The sequence below is a fragment of the Hyperolius riggenbachi genome, chromosome 11 (assembly GCF_040937935.1).
Source record: "Hyperolius riggenbachi isolate aHypRig1 chromosome 11, aHypRig1.pri, whole genome shotgun sequence".
NCBI classification, from domain to species: Eukaryota; Metazoa; Chordata; class Amphibia; order Anura; family Hyperoliidae; genus Hyperolius; species Hyperolius riggenbachi.
In genome coordinates, this window is record NC_090656.1 from 209,102,003 (window position 1) to 209,116,681 (window position 14,679).

Below are 14,679 nucleotides of genomic sequence, written 5' to 3' on the forward strand. Positions count from 1 at the left end.
CACCTCCAGGGGGTGGTTAGGGTTAGGCACCACCAGGGGGGTGGTTAGGGTTAGGCAACAAAAGGGGGTGGTTAGGGTTAGGCACCACCAGGGGGGGTCTTAGGGTTAGGCACCACCAGGGGGGTGCCTAGGGTTAGGCACCACCAGGGGGGTGCTTAGGGATAGGCACCACCAGGGGGTGCTTAGGGTTAGGCACCACCAGGGGGGTCTTAGGGTTAGGCACCACCAGGGGGGTGCTTAGGGTTAGGCACCACCAGGTGGGTGCTTAGGGTTAGGCACCACCAGGGGAGTGGTTAGGGTTAGGCACCACCAGGGGAGTGGTTAGGGTTAGGCACCACCAGGGGAGTGGTTAGGGTTATGCACCTTCAGGGGGGGGGGTCTAGGGATTAGGGATAGGTACAGAGAGGGTTCTGTGTGTTAACGCTAATTTTCAATAAAATAAACAGAGCTAAATAACGATAAGGCTTTAACGTTAAATAGCGATAAGCGACAAATCGATTAGCGGCAACACCGTGCACCATTATTCGCAGGCGCCATTTTCAGATGGATCCACAAGAAGCAGGAGGAGCATCACAGCAGCAGGAAGGACAGCACACAGCAATGATCAGAGCTGATCTACAAGTCATGTGAGTAAAGCTGCCACACAAGGATACAGATCTATCTGTGATCTCGCATCAGGAGTGATCATTACACACTGCATATCCCTTCCTGTTCCTGTCTGGATACAGGAAGCAGGAGGCGCACCAGAGAAGCAGGAAGGACAGCGCACAGCAATGATCAGAGCTGACCTACAAGTCATGTGAGTAAAGCTGTCACACAAGGATACAGATCTATTCGATTTGGTGTACAGTGAAGTGTTGTGTTAGGGAAGTGTTGCGTTAGGGAAGTGTTTGCATTAGGGAAGTGTTTGCGTTAGGGAAGTGTTTGTAACAGGCAGTTGAGGGGGCCGGGTCTTCATATCTTTTCAAGGGAGCAAAACATCAATAGCAATTCAATTTCTGCTTCAAGATTGAAGTGTGTCGAGGTGTGTCCTGATATCGGTGGTCTCCCTTCCTGGTTGCCACTATAGCAGTTCCCCCTGCAGAGTACATCCCTAGGATGAGGTAAGAGGTGGTGAGTGAGCGCAGGCAGACAGCGAGAGGTGTGCAGGCACGTCTGGTATAAACAGTCACACCTCCCTGCTCACCGAGGGAAGCGCAGGGTCAGTTTGTGGCCACCGTTCTATAGAGTTACATTGTCATTACCGGTGTGCTGATGTCATGCCTTACACAATGGCTGGGAACTCTACTCCAGTTACAAATCCCACACAGAATAGGATTTACTAAACCCCGTGTCCATTCTGTAGATGATATTTACTAAACCCACCACAAACCAGTTCTGCAGCTTCTGCAATAAGACGATCCCTGGGCCTCAATGCTACATGCTTATCGACTTACACTGAGCCAGGGCTGGAGGCCACAGACCCGATCCATACAGAACCCTAATAATGCTGGATTTGTGCTCTGCTTGTAACTGTTCTATAGTGCCAAACTGTGTGAAAAAAACATATGAGGGAGGCTTGCTGCTGTTCAGCAGTGGCGTAGCAATAGGGAATGCAGAGGTTGCGACCGCACGAGGGGCCCCTGGGCCAGAGGGGCCCTCCTTCCATCTTTTGTGCTATGCTGGTAATGGACACCTCTAAATGTCCATTGAGGAGTAGTAATCCTTAAAGCGGATCTCTGGACTAAATGAAAAATCCTGCAGCCTCCCTGTAAAACAAAGCTATAACTATGTGGTGTCGTGTCCTGCAAAGCCGACCCGAAGACCCCGCATGACCCAACTTCCGGGCGCCTGCCCCCCCTGTCCCTGGAGGAAACCGACAATACATTAAACTGCAGTAAATATCTTGGCGTTTTTTAACAGGCGGTTTTCCTGATCCAACTGGCGGTTCAACTCACATGATTGCTGGGCTGATATCATGCAGTTGGCCACAGGTGTGAACGACTCGTACTTGTTTTGAATGCGGCCATATTGTGCAATCCGTTTTTTGCTTAGTTGGCCGTGTGGAAATACAGGTCACGTCAACAGGTTGTCGTGCGATTTGTCATGTCGTCAGGTTGTTTGTGCGCTTTGTTGGTCGTGTGTATGAGCCTTTAAGCTTTTCAGATAGGACAACGGACTATAATGCTAGGTACACACGGTGCGTTTTTTCAGTCAATTTTCCGTTCAATCGATTTTTTATTCGATTTTCTGCTCAATTTCTTATCTTTTCTTATCAATTTACATTCACTTCAATTTGTCAGCAGATTTACTGTCCAACCGATTTTCTGATGGTTTTTCCGATCGATTTCCATTCACTTCCATTCACTCACTGAGAAATCGGACATGTCGGAAATTATCTATCGAACCATCAATCTGCCAAACAATCTCATAGTGTATTCCCAGCATTATGCTGGGAATACACATACACATACAGTACAATTTTCTGTTCTGTAGAGACTGGTCATTATCTCTGGTGCATTGTCTTCTGGTTATCTCCTGCTGAGTAGAACAATGCATAATTGCTAGGCAGATAGATGGTTAGATAGATAATTTTCAACATGTTGGAAATTATCTATCTGACAGGTAAATCTAACAGAAAAGAAATGTGTATGGTGTATTCCCAGCATTATACACAAATATCCAGCCTAGCCTTCTGCAGCAGGGACTAGCTGATAAAAAGATAAAGTCATTTCCTGTTTACAGTAGTTCTGATCTATTCTCAAAGGAAAGTAAGTGTTATCTTCCTTCTGAACACACCAAGCTTTCTGATAAATCCATTCTTTGTAGTCAATAATTATATTAGATAAGAAAGTGGTAATCATCTAGCAAAGAAGTACAGAATTTACAGGATTTTCCAATCTGTTGCACATTTCAATGAGAAAGTGTTGCCCATGTAGGTGTATAAAGTCAGGCAACAGAAATTAGTAATGGTAAAGAAGCAACAGTGGAAAAGCACAGTGGTAAGGAGGTGTGTTTAAACTTGTGCTGCCCTGCCTCACTAAACTACTTGCCAAACTGTCACTATATTGGTACCCACTAATTCTTCCACCACTATCAGATGACTGTAGAATAGATGGTGTCCTTAATGAGGGAACACAGAGAAACAATAAACACAGGATGTTCAGAATGTCAATCGGACAAGCAGCATTTATTAATATCTATTCCTTTAAACAACATGCCTTGCAAGGGTAAGGGGTGTGGCTTCTGATGGCAGAGGGCAGGACAATTACAGTCTATGGCAGTGGCATTAGAAGCCTCTACCTGACTAACAGAAGCCCCACCCCAGGCATCAGTAGCCCAACCTACTAGTTTCTTTAGATAAACAAAATATTAAATCACCCCAGCATGGACTGTCGGAGCATTAGGCTATAATGGCAAGATCTCTGTATCTGGGAGTTTTCTATGAACCTTTAGGGCCTAAGCCGACTAACACAGGTGTGTTAGTCGCTGTCCGCTTTTCAGCATTTGTAACATCGATGTGTTGATGAAAAACTGACACAACTGCATTAGTGGGCTCAGGCCCTAAGGCAGGACTGGTGTTTCCTTTGGGTCACAATGAGCAATTGCTCTTTAGGGGCTACATAAGTCAGGGGTTGTAGTGTATGAATGAGCGGGCATCATTTTGCAAAAAGCAAAATGGTACCTACTCATGTCCAAGAACGAAGCTAGTTTATCTGAATTTCTGCCTCTTGCTACTCCACCCTCCTGACACTTCCTGTCTTACAGCGGAAGTTCCTGATGTGAAGGGAAAGAGGGAGTATCGGGAGGATGGAGAGCAGTGTGGGGTACCACGGCAACAGACGGACATTTAGATAAATTATCTCTCTCTGCCGCTGCCCCCTTCTCGGACACAAGCGGGTACAGTTCTGCTGCTCACAAAACTGTTCTCACTCATACTTACTAAAGAGGGCACAAGATTCCTGTCAGTTTGAAAATGTAATGCTGGGAATACACCATACGTTTTTTCGGCAGATAGATGATGATAGATAGATAGTTAGATAGATAATTTCTGACATGTTCGATCTTATTTTCGATTGTAATTCTAATCGATTTCTCATAGAAGTGAATGAGAATAGATAAGAAAAGATAAAAGAATCAAGCGGGAAATCAAGCAGGAAAATGAATCGAAAATCGATCGGACGGAAAATCGACCGTAAAAACGCATTGCGTTTTCCCAGCATTACAGGCCCCACATACATTTTTGTCAGAGGAACCCTTTATCCTATGGAAATTGATTATGTTTATGTGTGCAAGTACAGTTATTCTTTACAAAAAACACTCACTCCATGTTTATCTGCTATTAAAGGGAACTTGAAATGAGCGAGATATGGAGGCTGCCATATTTAATCCCTTTTAACCAATGCAGATTGTCTGGCTGTCCTGCTGATCCACTGCCTCTAATACTTTCACCCATAGCTATCAAACAAGCATGCAGATTAGATGTTTGACTGAAGTCTTACTGGATTTGCTTAATGTTTGTTTCAGGTGTGTGATTCAGACACTACTTATGCCTGAAAGGTCAGAAGGAATGCCAGGCAACTAGTATTGCTTAAAAGGAAATATATATGTCAGCCTCCACATGTCTCTCAGTTCAGGTGTCCTTTAACAAACCATCAGTTGACAGATCGCTCAGCTCTGCATTGAAGAATCCTAGAGAAGCATTGATCTCACCAGGATAGCATCCCAGCTATGTACACAGCACAGCCACACTCAGTAATATCAGGGACCCCATGAAGAATACAGTCACACAGCTGGGCCAGAGGCAGATACACTGTGAGAAGCTGTAATGCTGGTAAATCTGCTTCCAGCTGTTCATCCCACCACTGCAATGGAGAGGACTGTATCACTAGTGATAGGATAACAGTATGGGCTCATTTATCGCATTATAAGAAGCTGGAATATGGACTGAATGGAAAATCAGGCTACTTCACAGCTGTGGGAAGCCAATTACCTAGCTGGTAAATAAAAAAGGCTGAAGATGAGAAAGCGTAATGTAAGCAATAGCAGTTGAGTATGGGAAGTTTGGATATCCTGATTCAAAACGTAAATAGTTCCAATACAAGCCTGCCAACTCCCGTTCAGCAGACCTCACACTGCACATCTGCACTCATGCAGGTCTGGACACGCCTCCTATGTCTGATCCTATGGCAATAACCCACATTACATCATTACTATGGGACGCTGCTCCATTCTCCAAGGATCCATAACAGATATGCTGAAGTGTCTAGGAATGAGCTTCTGATATTTGTGGAATTCCAGTTTTCAATCGGGAATAGGCTTTCCACAGCGGAAATCGGTATTCCATGGAAATGCCACATTATCAAGATTCGGAAATTTTAGGCCAATCACAAAACTCGGAAGCATTGGACCAATAAGAGGATGCTGAATTGTACTGCAGAGATCGGATTACTATGGAAATTTTAGGCCAATCAGAAAACTTGTAAGCATTAGACCAATCAGAGAATACAGAAGTTTACAGTGCTTACCAATCGGAAATTTGCATTCAGCAAAATTGCGTACATTAGGTCAATGTACGCATTTTTTTTACACCTAACTAATGTTATTGACAACAGGATACAAAACATGAAATTCTGCGGAAATCGTTATGCGGAAATTCCAACTTCCGCTCTATTCCGCGTACATTTTAAAGACACTTTTCGGAAAGCGGAATTCCATCGGAATCAGAAATCAGGATGTTTGACCATCCCTAGAAGTGGCCATGCATGGTTGTTCTGACCTGATTCTAACATTCAAATACCACTGAACGGAAAGACAGTTGAGCAGCAGCCGATTTGCCCCATAAAGTATTTATTAGTGCAAATCATTAAATATCTACAATAATCTGATCAAAAAGCACCACTGCCCTGCAAGCTTTGTAGTATTATTAATTTTGATTTATATAACGCCAACACCTTCTGATAATTCTGTTACCAGCACTACCAGGATCCCTGGTTCGAATTTTGGCCAGAACACTGTCTGCATGGAGTTTGTATATTCTCCTTGTATCTGAATGGGTTTCATCCAGGCACTCAGGTTTCCTCACATATTTCAAAACCTTTCACATAAGTGAATTGGCTTCCCCCCAAATTGGCCCTAGACTATGATGAATGTATGACTCTGACAAGGATTATATAAGAGTGAACAGAGGCGCAAGCAGGATAAAAGGTACTAAAAAGCTTAAAATTCCTCAGGAGGTGGTGGTGGACTCGCCTCCTTGAAGTAGACAAGATACTGTCAGCTTTTTAACAACAACAGGTTTATTTATATACTTCAGACAACCATGCAACGCGTTTCGCAGGTATATTCCTGCTTCCTCAGGCAATAACAAATAGGAGTACACATAGTACAGTCTCAAGGTCACAGAGGCGCTTATCATGACCTTGAGACTGTACTGCATGTACTCCTATTTGTTATTGCCTGAGGAAGCAGGAATATACCTGTGAAACGCGTTGCATGGTTGTCTGGAGTATATAAATAAACCTGTTGTTGTTAAAAAGCTGACAGTATCTTGTCTACTTCAAGGAGGCGAGTCCACCACCACCACCTCCTGAGGAATTTTAAGCTTTTTAGTACCTTTTATCCTGCTGGCGCCTCTGTTCACTCTTATATTACCAATATCCACCCCATGGTGGAGGGGTCGATCCCCATCTCTTTTTTCCTGGTCTACAGAGAGTGACTTTTAATCCTGAGTGAGGACAGGTCTAATCTCCTCACCTGCCTGTACAGTGGTTACCTAGGAGGTAACCCACTTTTGTGAGTATATACACTATATACTTTTCAATTCCAACCTATTGTTTTGCTTACTACACTATACTGGGCTCTCGGTGTCCCCACTTTTGTTTATCCTGACAAGGATTAGATTGTGAGCTCCTCTGAGGACAGTCAGTGACATGACTATGTACATTGTAAAGTGCTGCAGAAGATGTCAGTGCTATATAATGCATAATAATAATAATAATAATAATAATAATAATAATATGTTGGGACATTAGACTATGACTATAGTAGAATTAGATTGGGAGATCATCTGAAGACATTTAGTGACATTACTATGTATTCTGTAAAGTGCTGCAGAATAAGTCAGTGCTATACAAATATATAATAAGTATATGGCTGGACATTAGGTTATGACTATGGTAGGGATTAGATTGTCAGATCCTCTGAAGACATTTAGTGACAGAGCTATGTATTCTGTAAAGTGCTGCAGAAAATAATAATATGGTAGGACTTTAGACTATGGTGGGAAATAGATTGTGAGCTCCTCAGAGGACAGTCAGTGACATGACTATGTACTGTGTAAAGTGCTGCAGAAGATGTCACTGCTATATAAATACATAATAATAATAAGGTAGAGACATTATGGTAGGGATCAGATTGTGATCTCCCCTGAAGACAGTCAGTGACATGACTATGTACTCTGTAAAATGCTGCAGAAGATGGGAGCACTATATAAATCAATACATTTTTCTAAGCAGACCCTCTATAGTTTATTACTCCAAAACTAAGGTCTAATAACATAACGATGCAAGTTGGCTGCGTTTTGCCACACCAGGGTGAAAATTAGAGGTCATGTAGATTCTCAATGTAAAAAGAAAGCGTTTGCACTTTTGTGCATGAACCAACATTTCCAACAGATCCCTGAGATCTAACGTCTGAGACCCCCCCCCCCCCCCCTCTCCTGTCTTTCTCAGACATTGTACCAGGGGGGTTGTGCCCTGTCTGCGGATCACTCACCAGCTTCATGGTATTGTTGTTCTGCTCCCATCTCCACAGCATCACACTCTTCTCCCTGTCCTCATAAGCACCTGCTGCGGACAGGCCAGGCCCCTGGATGATCCCACAGCGTGTCCCGGTCATCCTGCCACTCATCCACTATCCAGTCAATCACACAGTGTCCCTCCATCAGAGAGCAGGACCCAGCAAAGGCAGCATCCTCCCAAGCACAGCACTAGCTGCTCCCACACTGACTGGTTCCACTGATTCAAACTAGTTGTGAATGGAGCAGGAGGTAGCAGCTGGGACAGGGAAGGGGGGGAGTGAATGGACTACCCCTCCCCCGGGGCCATTCCTGACTCAATAGGCCCTTCATCATTACAGAAAAGAATTGCAATTAACTCCTGGAGGGATAAGCACATATTGTGAGTTGGATGGCCCAAAAAAAGAAAACAGATTTCTTTTAGGAAGTCATTAAAGTGCTGGATCGGCGATTTCAGGGGAGAAGTTTTTGAAGAGCTCTGGAAAGTTTATTGAGAATGAAAGTTGAGTCATAAATAAGGAGAGAGAAAGGAGGCTGAGCCGCCCCAAGCTGGTATTCCTATTTTAGGTGGAGGATGGTGGAAAGAACCACGACTCACCACCAGAGGGACAACAGAATATCCAAGCAGCTCAGGGTGACCCACAACCACTAGGAGAAAATAGAGGACTAAAAGAGACTGAAAAGTCCTCCTACTACAAAGCAACGCTCAGTGTAATTTGTCTTCTTAAAAGTAATCTAAAGTCTGAGGGCCCTTTTCCACTAGCAGTCGCTAGCGTTCGCGCTGAACGCTAGCGATTGCTGAATCGCAATTCCGCCGTTTTCCCGACATTTGCAGCCGCGATTTTGCTATGCTATGCACTGCATAGCAAAATCGCGGCAAAAGTCGCTCCGCGGCGCGATCGCGATCAAGTAAAAAACGAATCGCGGTAGTGGAAATGACCTACCGCGATTCCTATGTTAAAAAGCAAACCGTAGCGATTGTAAAATCGCTAGCGGTTTGCAGTTTTGCGATTCAGCTAGCGCAAACGCGCTAGTGGAAAAGGGCCCTGTGGCCGGTTTCACACTGCAAGCAGGTGGTGCGGCAGCCGCAACGCCAACAACAGGCCTTCCGGGGATACTGCATTACTATACGGTATTCTCCATCTGGCCAAGCAGGAATTGACGTGCGCTTGTGGTCACTTCCTGGCGCTTGTGGTCACTTCCTGCTCTGGGGTATGCGGAAATGCACGGAATATGCTTCCGCGCATGCGCACCGCCACGGCGGAAAATGTTTAAAAATCCCTGCGTCGCCATAGACTAACATGACGTGAAGCCACGCGGTAACATAGTTCTGGAGCAGCGTCAGATCCAGGACATCCGGTGGACCGCACAGCGACGCAGGTAGTATGAATGACCCCATAGGTTTACACTGGAGAGCGGTAGCAGTACATCAATTTGACACACCGCCCCAGTGTGAAAGGGCTCTAAAAGAAATAAGCAGCTGAACTTACCTGAGGCTACTTGCAGCCCCCAACAGTCATCCTGTGCCTGCATTGTCCTTCTGCGACCCACCAGCCAGCAGCAGCAACTCCTTCAAAGCTGGCTGGTTACGTGCCTTATTGCGTCACCGTGCACGGCAGGATTCTGCAATTGCGCATTTCTGGAAAATTGCTACTGCATATACACAGAAAACTCCCGGCAATGAGAGTGCAATTATTATTATTATTGATTTATAAAGCGTCAATATATTCCGTGGGGCTGTACAAAGTAAGAAACAAACATGGGGTACATAATACAAACACTGGTGTACACTAATATACAAGACACATACGGTAATTAGTGACAAAATACAAAAAAATTATACAGCAAACAGAATACAAAATACCGAAGTGGTAATGACAGTGATAAAAGTAACATGATGAATAAAATGTATAATGATTTCCAAGACACAAAAGTGGTAGAGAGCCCTGCCCTTGCAAGCTTACAATCTAAAGAGAATGGGGGGAAACAAGAGGAGGGGTAGTATACGATAAAATATATAAAGGTTGTGTGTTTTAGGATACCTAGTAGGAGTGCAATTTGGTCCTAGGACAAAGGGAAGTGGCTTAAAGAGACTGAAGCGAGAATAAATCTTGCTTCAGAGCTCATAGTTAGCAGGGGCATGTGTGCCCCTGCTAAAACGCCGCTATCGCGGGGCTAAACAGGGGTCCCTTACCTTCAAAATCCCCTCCGTGCAGCGGGGGAGCGCTTCCGCATTGGGGCAGGGCTAACCGCCGCAGCCCTGCCCCACGCGCGTCTGTCAGACGCGTATCTCCGCCTCTCCCCCCACCTTTCAGTCTTCCTTCACTGAGAGGGGCGGGGGAGAGGTGGCGATGAGCCGCTGATAGACGCGCTGTGAGGTAGGGCTGCAGCCGTTAGCCCTGCCTAAACTGCAGCAGAATCTACGACCAATTTGGTAGTTGATTTTTGCGGGGGGGGGGGGGGGGGGGAGTGTTTGGGGGTGAAGGGACCCCCGTTTAGCCGCGGGATAGCGGCGTTTTAGCAAGCAGTGAAGCGAGATTTATTCTCGCTTCAGTGTCTCTTTAAAGGGAACCAGAGACGAACGTTAGGGAAAAATGAAAAAAGCTTTTATACATACCTGGTGCTTCCTCCAGCCCCATAAGCCTGGATCGCTCCCACGCCGCCATCCTCCGCTTCCTTTATCGCCGCTACCGGGTCCCGTCACTTCCCGCGAACAATTATCCGCATGCACAGGGGCTCCCCTCTATACCCGTACGCATGCTGCTGCGCAGTATGGAGCCGCACGTGTAAGGGCATTCCTGTGATGCAGATAATTGGTCGCGTCCGCCGGCCGACTGGCCGAAATGACGGGACCCGGTACCGGCGGATCCAGGAAGCGGAGGGCGGCGGCGTGGGAGCGATCCAGGCTTATGGGGCTGGAGGAAGCCCCAGGTATGTATAAAAGCTTTTATGTAGTTTCTCTCTGGTTCTCTTTAAGGTAGCGCATATGCTTGTCGGAACAAATTCATTTTTAGAGAGTGTTTAAAAGTAACAAAGGTTGGCGAGTGACGGATGTGTTGTGGGAGGGCATTCCAGAGAAGGGGTGAAGCGCGTGCAAAATCTTGTAAACGTGAATGTGAGGAGTTGATTCTAGAGGAGGACAACAGAAGATCGTGTGCAGATCTGAGATTGCGATTGGGTTTGTATCTGGAAATTAGTGAGGATATGTACCGGGGAGAGAGATTGTGGAGAGCTTTGTAGGTTAGGGTTAGGAGTTTGAACTGGATCCTCTGGTTAATTGGCAGCCAGTGAAGAGCTTGACAGAGAGGGTCAGCAGAGGAAGATTGAGAAGAAAGATGAATGAGACGAGCAGCTGAGTTCAGTACAGACTGGAGCGGAGCCAGTTTGTTAGACGGTAGTACACAAAGCAGTACGTTGCAGTAGTCCAGACGAGAAATTATAAGAGCATGTATTAACATTTTGGTTGTGTCTTGAGTGAGAAAGGGAGGGATGCAAGATATATTTTTGAGTTGGAGATGGCAGGAGCTGGTTATGGAGTTAAGATGAGGAATAAAAGAGAGAGAAGAGTCGAATATCACGCCCAAGCACCGAGCTTTGGGAACTGAAGTTATGGGAGTGTTATTAACATTTATTGTTACTTCAGGCAGGGAGGTGGCCAGAGACGGTGGAAAAATTATTAGTTCTGTTTTAATCAGGGTTCACAAGGCTTGGAGCCACGTATACGCAGCAGCCTGCGACTGGCCACCACCAGACAGCTTTGAGGGGGTGGCCGCTTCTGGTTGGAGGGACGGGGAAGTACGGCGCGGGGTCAGGATGACTGTAGGGGGGCTGCAAGAAGCCCTAGGTAAGTTAAACTGCTTTTTTTTTGGAGGCTAGAAAAGCTGTGGGGCCACTGAGATTCTGCGCGCACTGAAACACCCCCAGGAATGGCCATTCAATTTTAGTCCAGGTTTGCTTTTAATTTGCAAAAACGACTGTAATCTCAAACTGGGCGTCTGTGTTAGCAAGGAATCTGTACTCTCTTTGGAGTACAGACTGTCTAGAAATACTAATCTTGCTGCAAGAGAAATTAGCTGCAAAAAACAGGAGCCATTGCTATTTGAAGTGAGTGTTAAGTGGAAAAAAAAACCTTACTAACCTATGGAGAGAGAATGCTCTGGGTCTAGTCTAGAGCACTCCCGCTCCTCTCACGGTTCCCTCAATGCAGTGCTGTCAACCCCAGCCCGTGTGACAGGTGGCTCTGTATAGCGTCTGAGCAAACGTGTTCCCTCTCGCACTGACGCATCAGCAGTTCGGAGCCGCCCGTCTTCCGGGGCACACGGGCTTCTGAAGACTTCCAAAACCTTCCGCAGAGGGGGATTCAAATGGGGGTGACTTCACTGGGTTGAGGGAACCGTGAGAGGAACGGGAAGGCTCTATAGGACATAGTCTTCCCTCTTTATAGGCAAGTATCTGTTTTTTTGGTTATCATCCCTGGTGCTTTCTTATGTCAATCCACCCCCCCCCCCCCCCGCAGATTTACTGATCCCAAAACGATCCTCCACAGCTCACTTCCGTTTTTGGCCCCTGCACCTGCGTATGTTTGTCATTAACCCTTGTAATTTATAGAACTGAACTAAACAATAATGTATTTCTTGCTATCACAGGTGTAACTTTCCTATTACTCTACCCAAAATGAAAGTTTTTGGGTAGGTTCTGAAGGTCTCCATATCTCGAGGACCCATTGTGAGGGGCTCCCCTCCCCTTGCTAAATTCTTCACTTATCTTATGTTATTGTGAACACAAACAAGAGGATCGGGAACCCCTGCGGTGGCTGGGAAGACCCCAAATCCAGCAAGTGACTCCATTCACAAGGGTGGATTACAATGTAATAAGCCCAACAAAGCGACTGAGGGTAAATCGCTTCACCGGCCTCTCATTCACACTATGAACCCGATCCAATTCTCTGTTTCTCCTATGTTTTCTCCTGGGTGATATTTTAACATCTTATTAATAGAATGCCGTTACCAGCAAGCAAGAAAATGCTCAGAATCATTTTGGCTCTGCTTTTTCACCTATTTTTGGGTACTTTTTCAGTTATTTTAAAGAGAAGGTGAAAAATGATCTCCTAGGAGAAAACTCAGGAGAAAAATGTAATTGCATATGGGCCAGTGAATTGGAATCAGGGCTTATGTGCTGCCGGCTGTGAACTTTCATGTTACCATTCACAGTACAGAAAGCGTTGCCACGCATCCGGGAACACTGTATTGCAGAGTGCACAATTTCCCGGCAGGTTCTATTCTGTTGCGGCCGCTGACATCTATGCTACAGCACACCCTGCTGCGCGGCAGGAAATACATGCATGAAATCGTGTTCATGCATGCATTGTGTAGCGTGAATGAACCCTAAGGTCTGGTTCACACGGGCGTCTGCCCGGCTTTCAGTGGCGTTGCGGCAGCTACACGTTCGGGCTTTCAGTAGCCTTCACGTAGCTTTTGGATGCGGACAGCGTTTTTCTTCCCCTAGGGGAACATTACCTGTGGCGGTTAACTGCCCCAGGATGCTACATGTAGTGTCCAGGGTCGCCTTGAACGCCAGGGAAAATCGGGACCTGAACGTCGCGTTCCCGTAAACGTCGGTAAAAGCCTGGTGCAAACACTCCCATTCACTTGAATGGGAGCGCTTAATGCCAAGCCCCGAACGGTGGCGGTAAACGCTCCGCAGACGCCCATCTGAACCAGCCCTAAGCTTTGTACACATGTACGAGGCAAGTCGCCCAGCAGGGATCGAGACTCAATCCAGAAACCAGTGTCCCGACGCACCACCAAAAAAAGGCGGGAAGTGAAACGCGTGTGACGCGCGCTTGCTGTCACTTCCTGCTTCGGGTATGCAGGAGCGTGTTGTTTAAATATACTTCAGCACATGCGTGCTGCAACGTCGTGTCAGTAATTTTTTTAAAAATCTACGCGTCGCCATAGACTAAGGGCTCTTTCACACTTGGACATTGCGTTTGATGCAACGTTAAAAAGTGATCCTTAAGTCTAGGAAAAAAAATGAGATTTACTCACCTGGGGCTTCCCTCAGCCCCCTGCAGCCGTTCGGTGCCCTCGCAGCCCCGCCCCGATGCTCCAGGACACGCCGGCGAACACTTCCGGTTTGGCGTCACCGGCCGACAGGCATGGGAATGCGAGTGATTCTTCGCGTTTCCAGCCATAATATCGCCCCCTATGCTGCTATTGAGGCCTCCTGCCCCTAACACAACGCATGTTAGCTTTGAAGTTGGACGTTACATTGAACTGCGTTATGCGTCTCTTGATGCATACTTGATGCGTACTTTTTGACGCATACCGATCGAACGAAAACGGAGCATGCGGCACATTTAAAAAACAAACAAACACACATTACTGAGCATGTGCAAACATTCTAACGCAGCGAAATACGAGTATAACGCACAGCATGCTGCACTTTCATTTAATGTGCTGCTTTATACTCCAACGCAACGTGGGCACTGTGAACAGCCCATTGATTTACCATTACTGTCAGTTGTTCTGCATTAAGGGCTGCTGTAACGTGCGGCTGTAACGTCGCACTGTGAAAGCAGCCTAACATTACTTCTGGGCCAACGCAGATTGCCGCAACTTGCCGCAGCGTTAGCGTAGTTCTTTACCTGCGCCGGGGATGCAAAAATGTCACTTCTGTCGCGTAGCGCCGTAACGATCCAGTATCAAAGTCTCCATAGACTTTCATTGCACGGCGGTGGGGTGCAGTGAAAATACCACACTGACTTGGTGTAAAAGGGCCCTTAGGCAACAGTTCATGTCTGTAGCTATTGTACTGTTGATATTGTTTGTTGCGCAAAATCATCAAGAAACATCTCTTAGTGGGTATGGGCCTAAACAAGACAGGAGACATCTAAGCTAAAA

At 46.2% G+C, this 14,679-nt stretch overlaps 1 protein-coding gene across 8 annotated transcripts in view; it reads right to left on the reverse strand.

The window, feature by feature from the left end:
- Window positions 1-14,679, reverse strand: part of NAV2 (neuron navigator 2) — a 629,613-nt gene that overhangs the window by 251,912 nt on the left and 363,022 nt on the right. Inside the window, exon 1 of one of the 8 annotated variants that reach the window (XM_068260215.1) lies at window positions 7,756-7,798. The exons of the other annotated variants lie outside the window; for them this stretch is intronic. Within the exon in view, the coding sequence (XP_068116316.1) occupies window positions 7,756-7,797 (42 nt within the window). The 5' untranslated portion in view covers window position 7,798. Of the gene's footprint in view, window positions 1-7,755; window positions 7,799-14,679 lie in introns of those variants that run through there. 8 annotated transcript variants of the gene reach the window in all.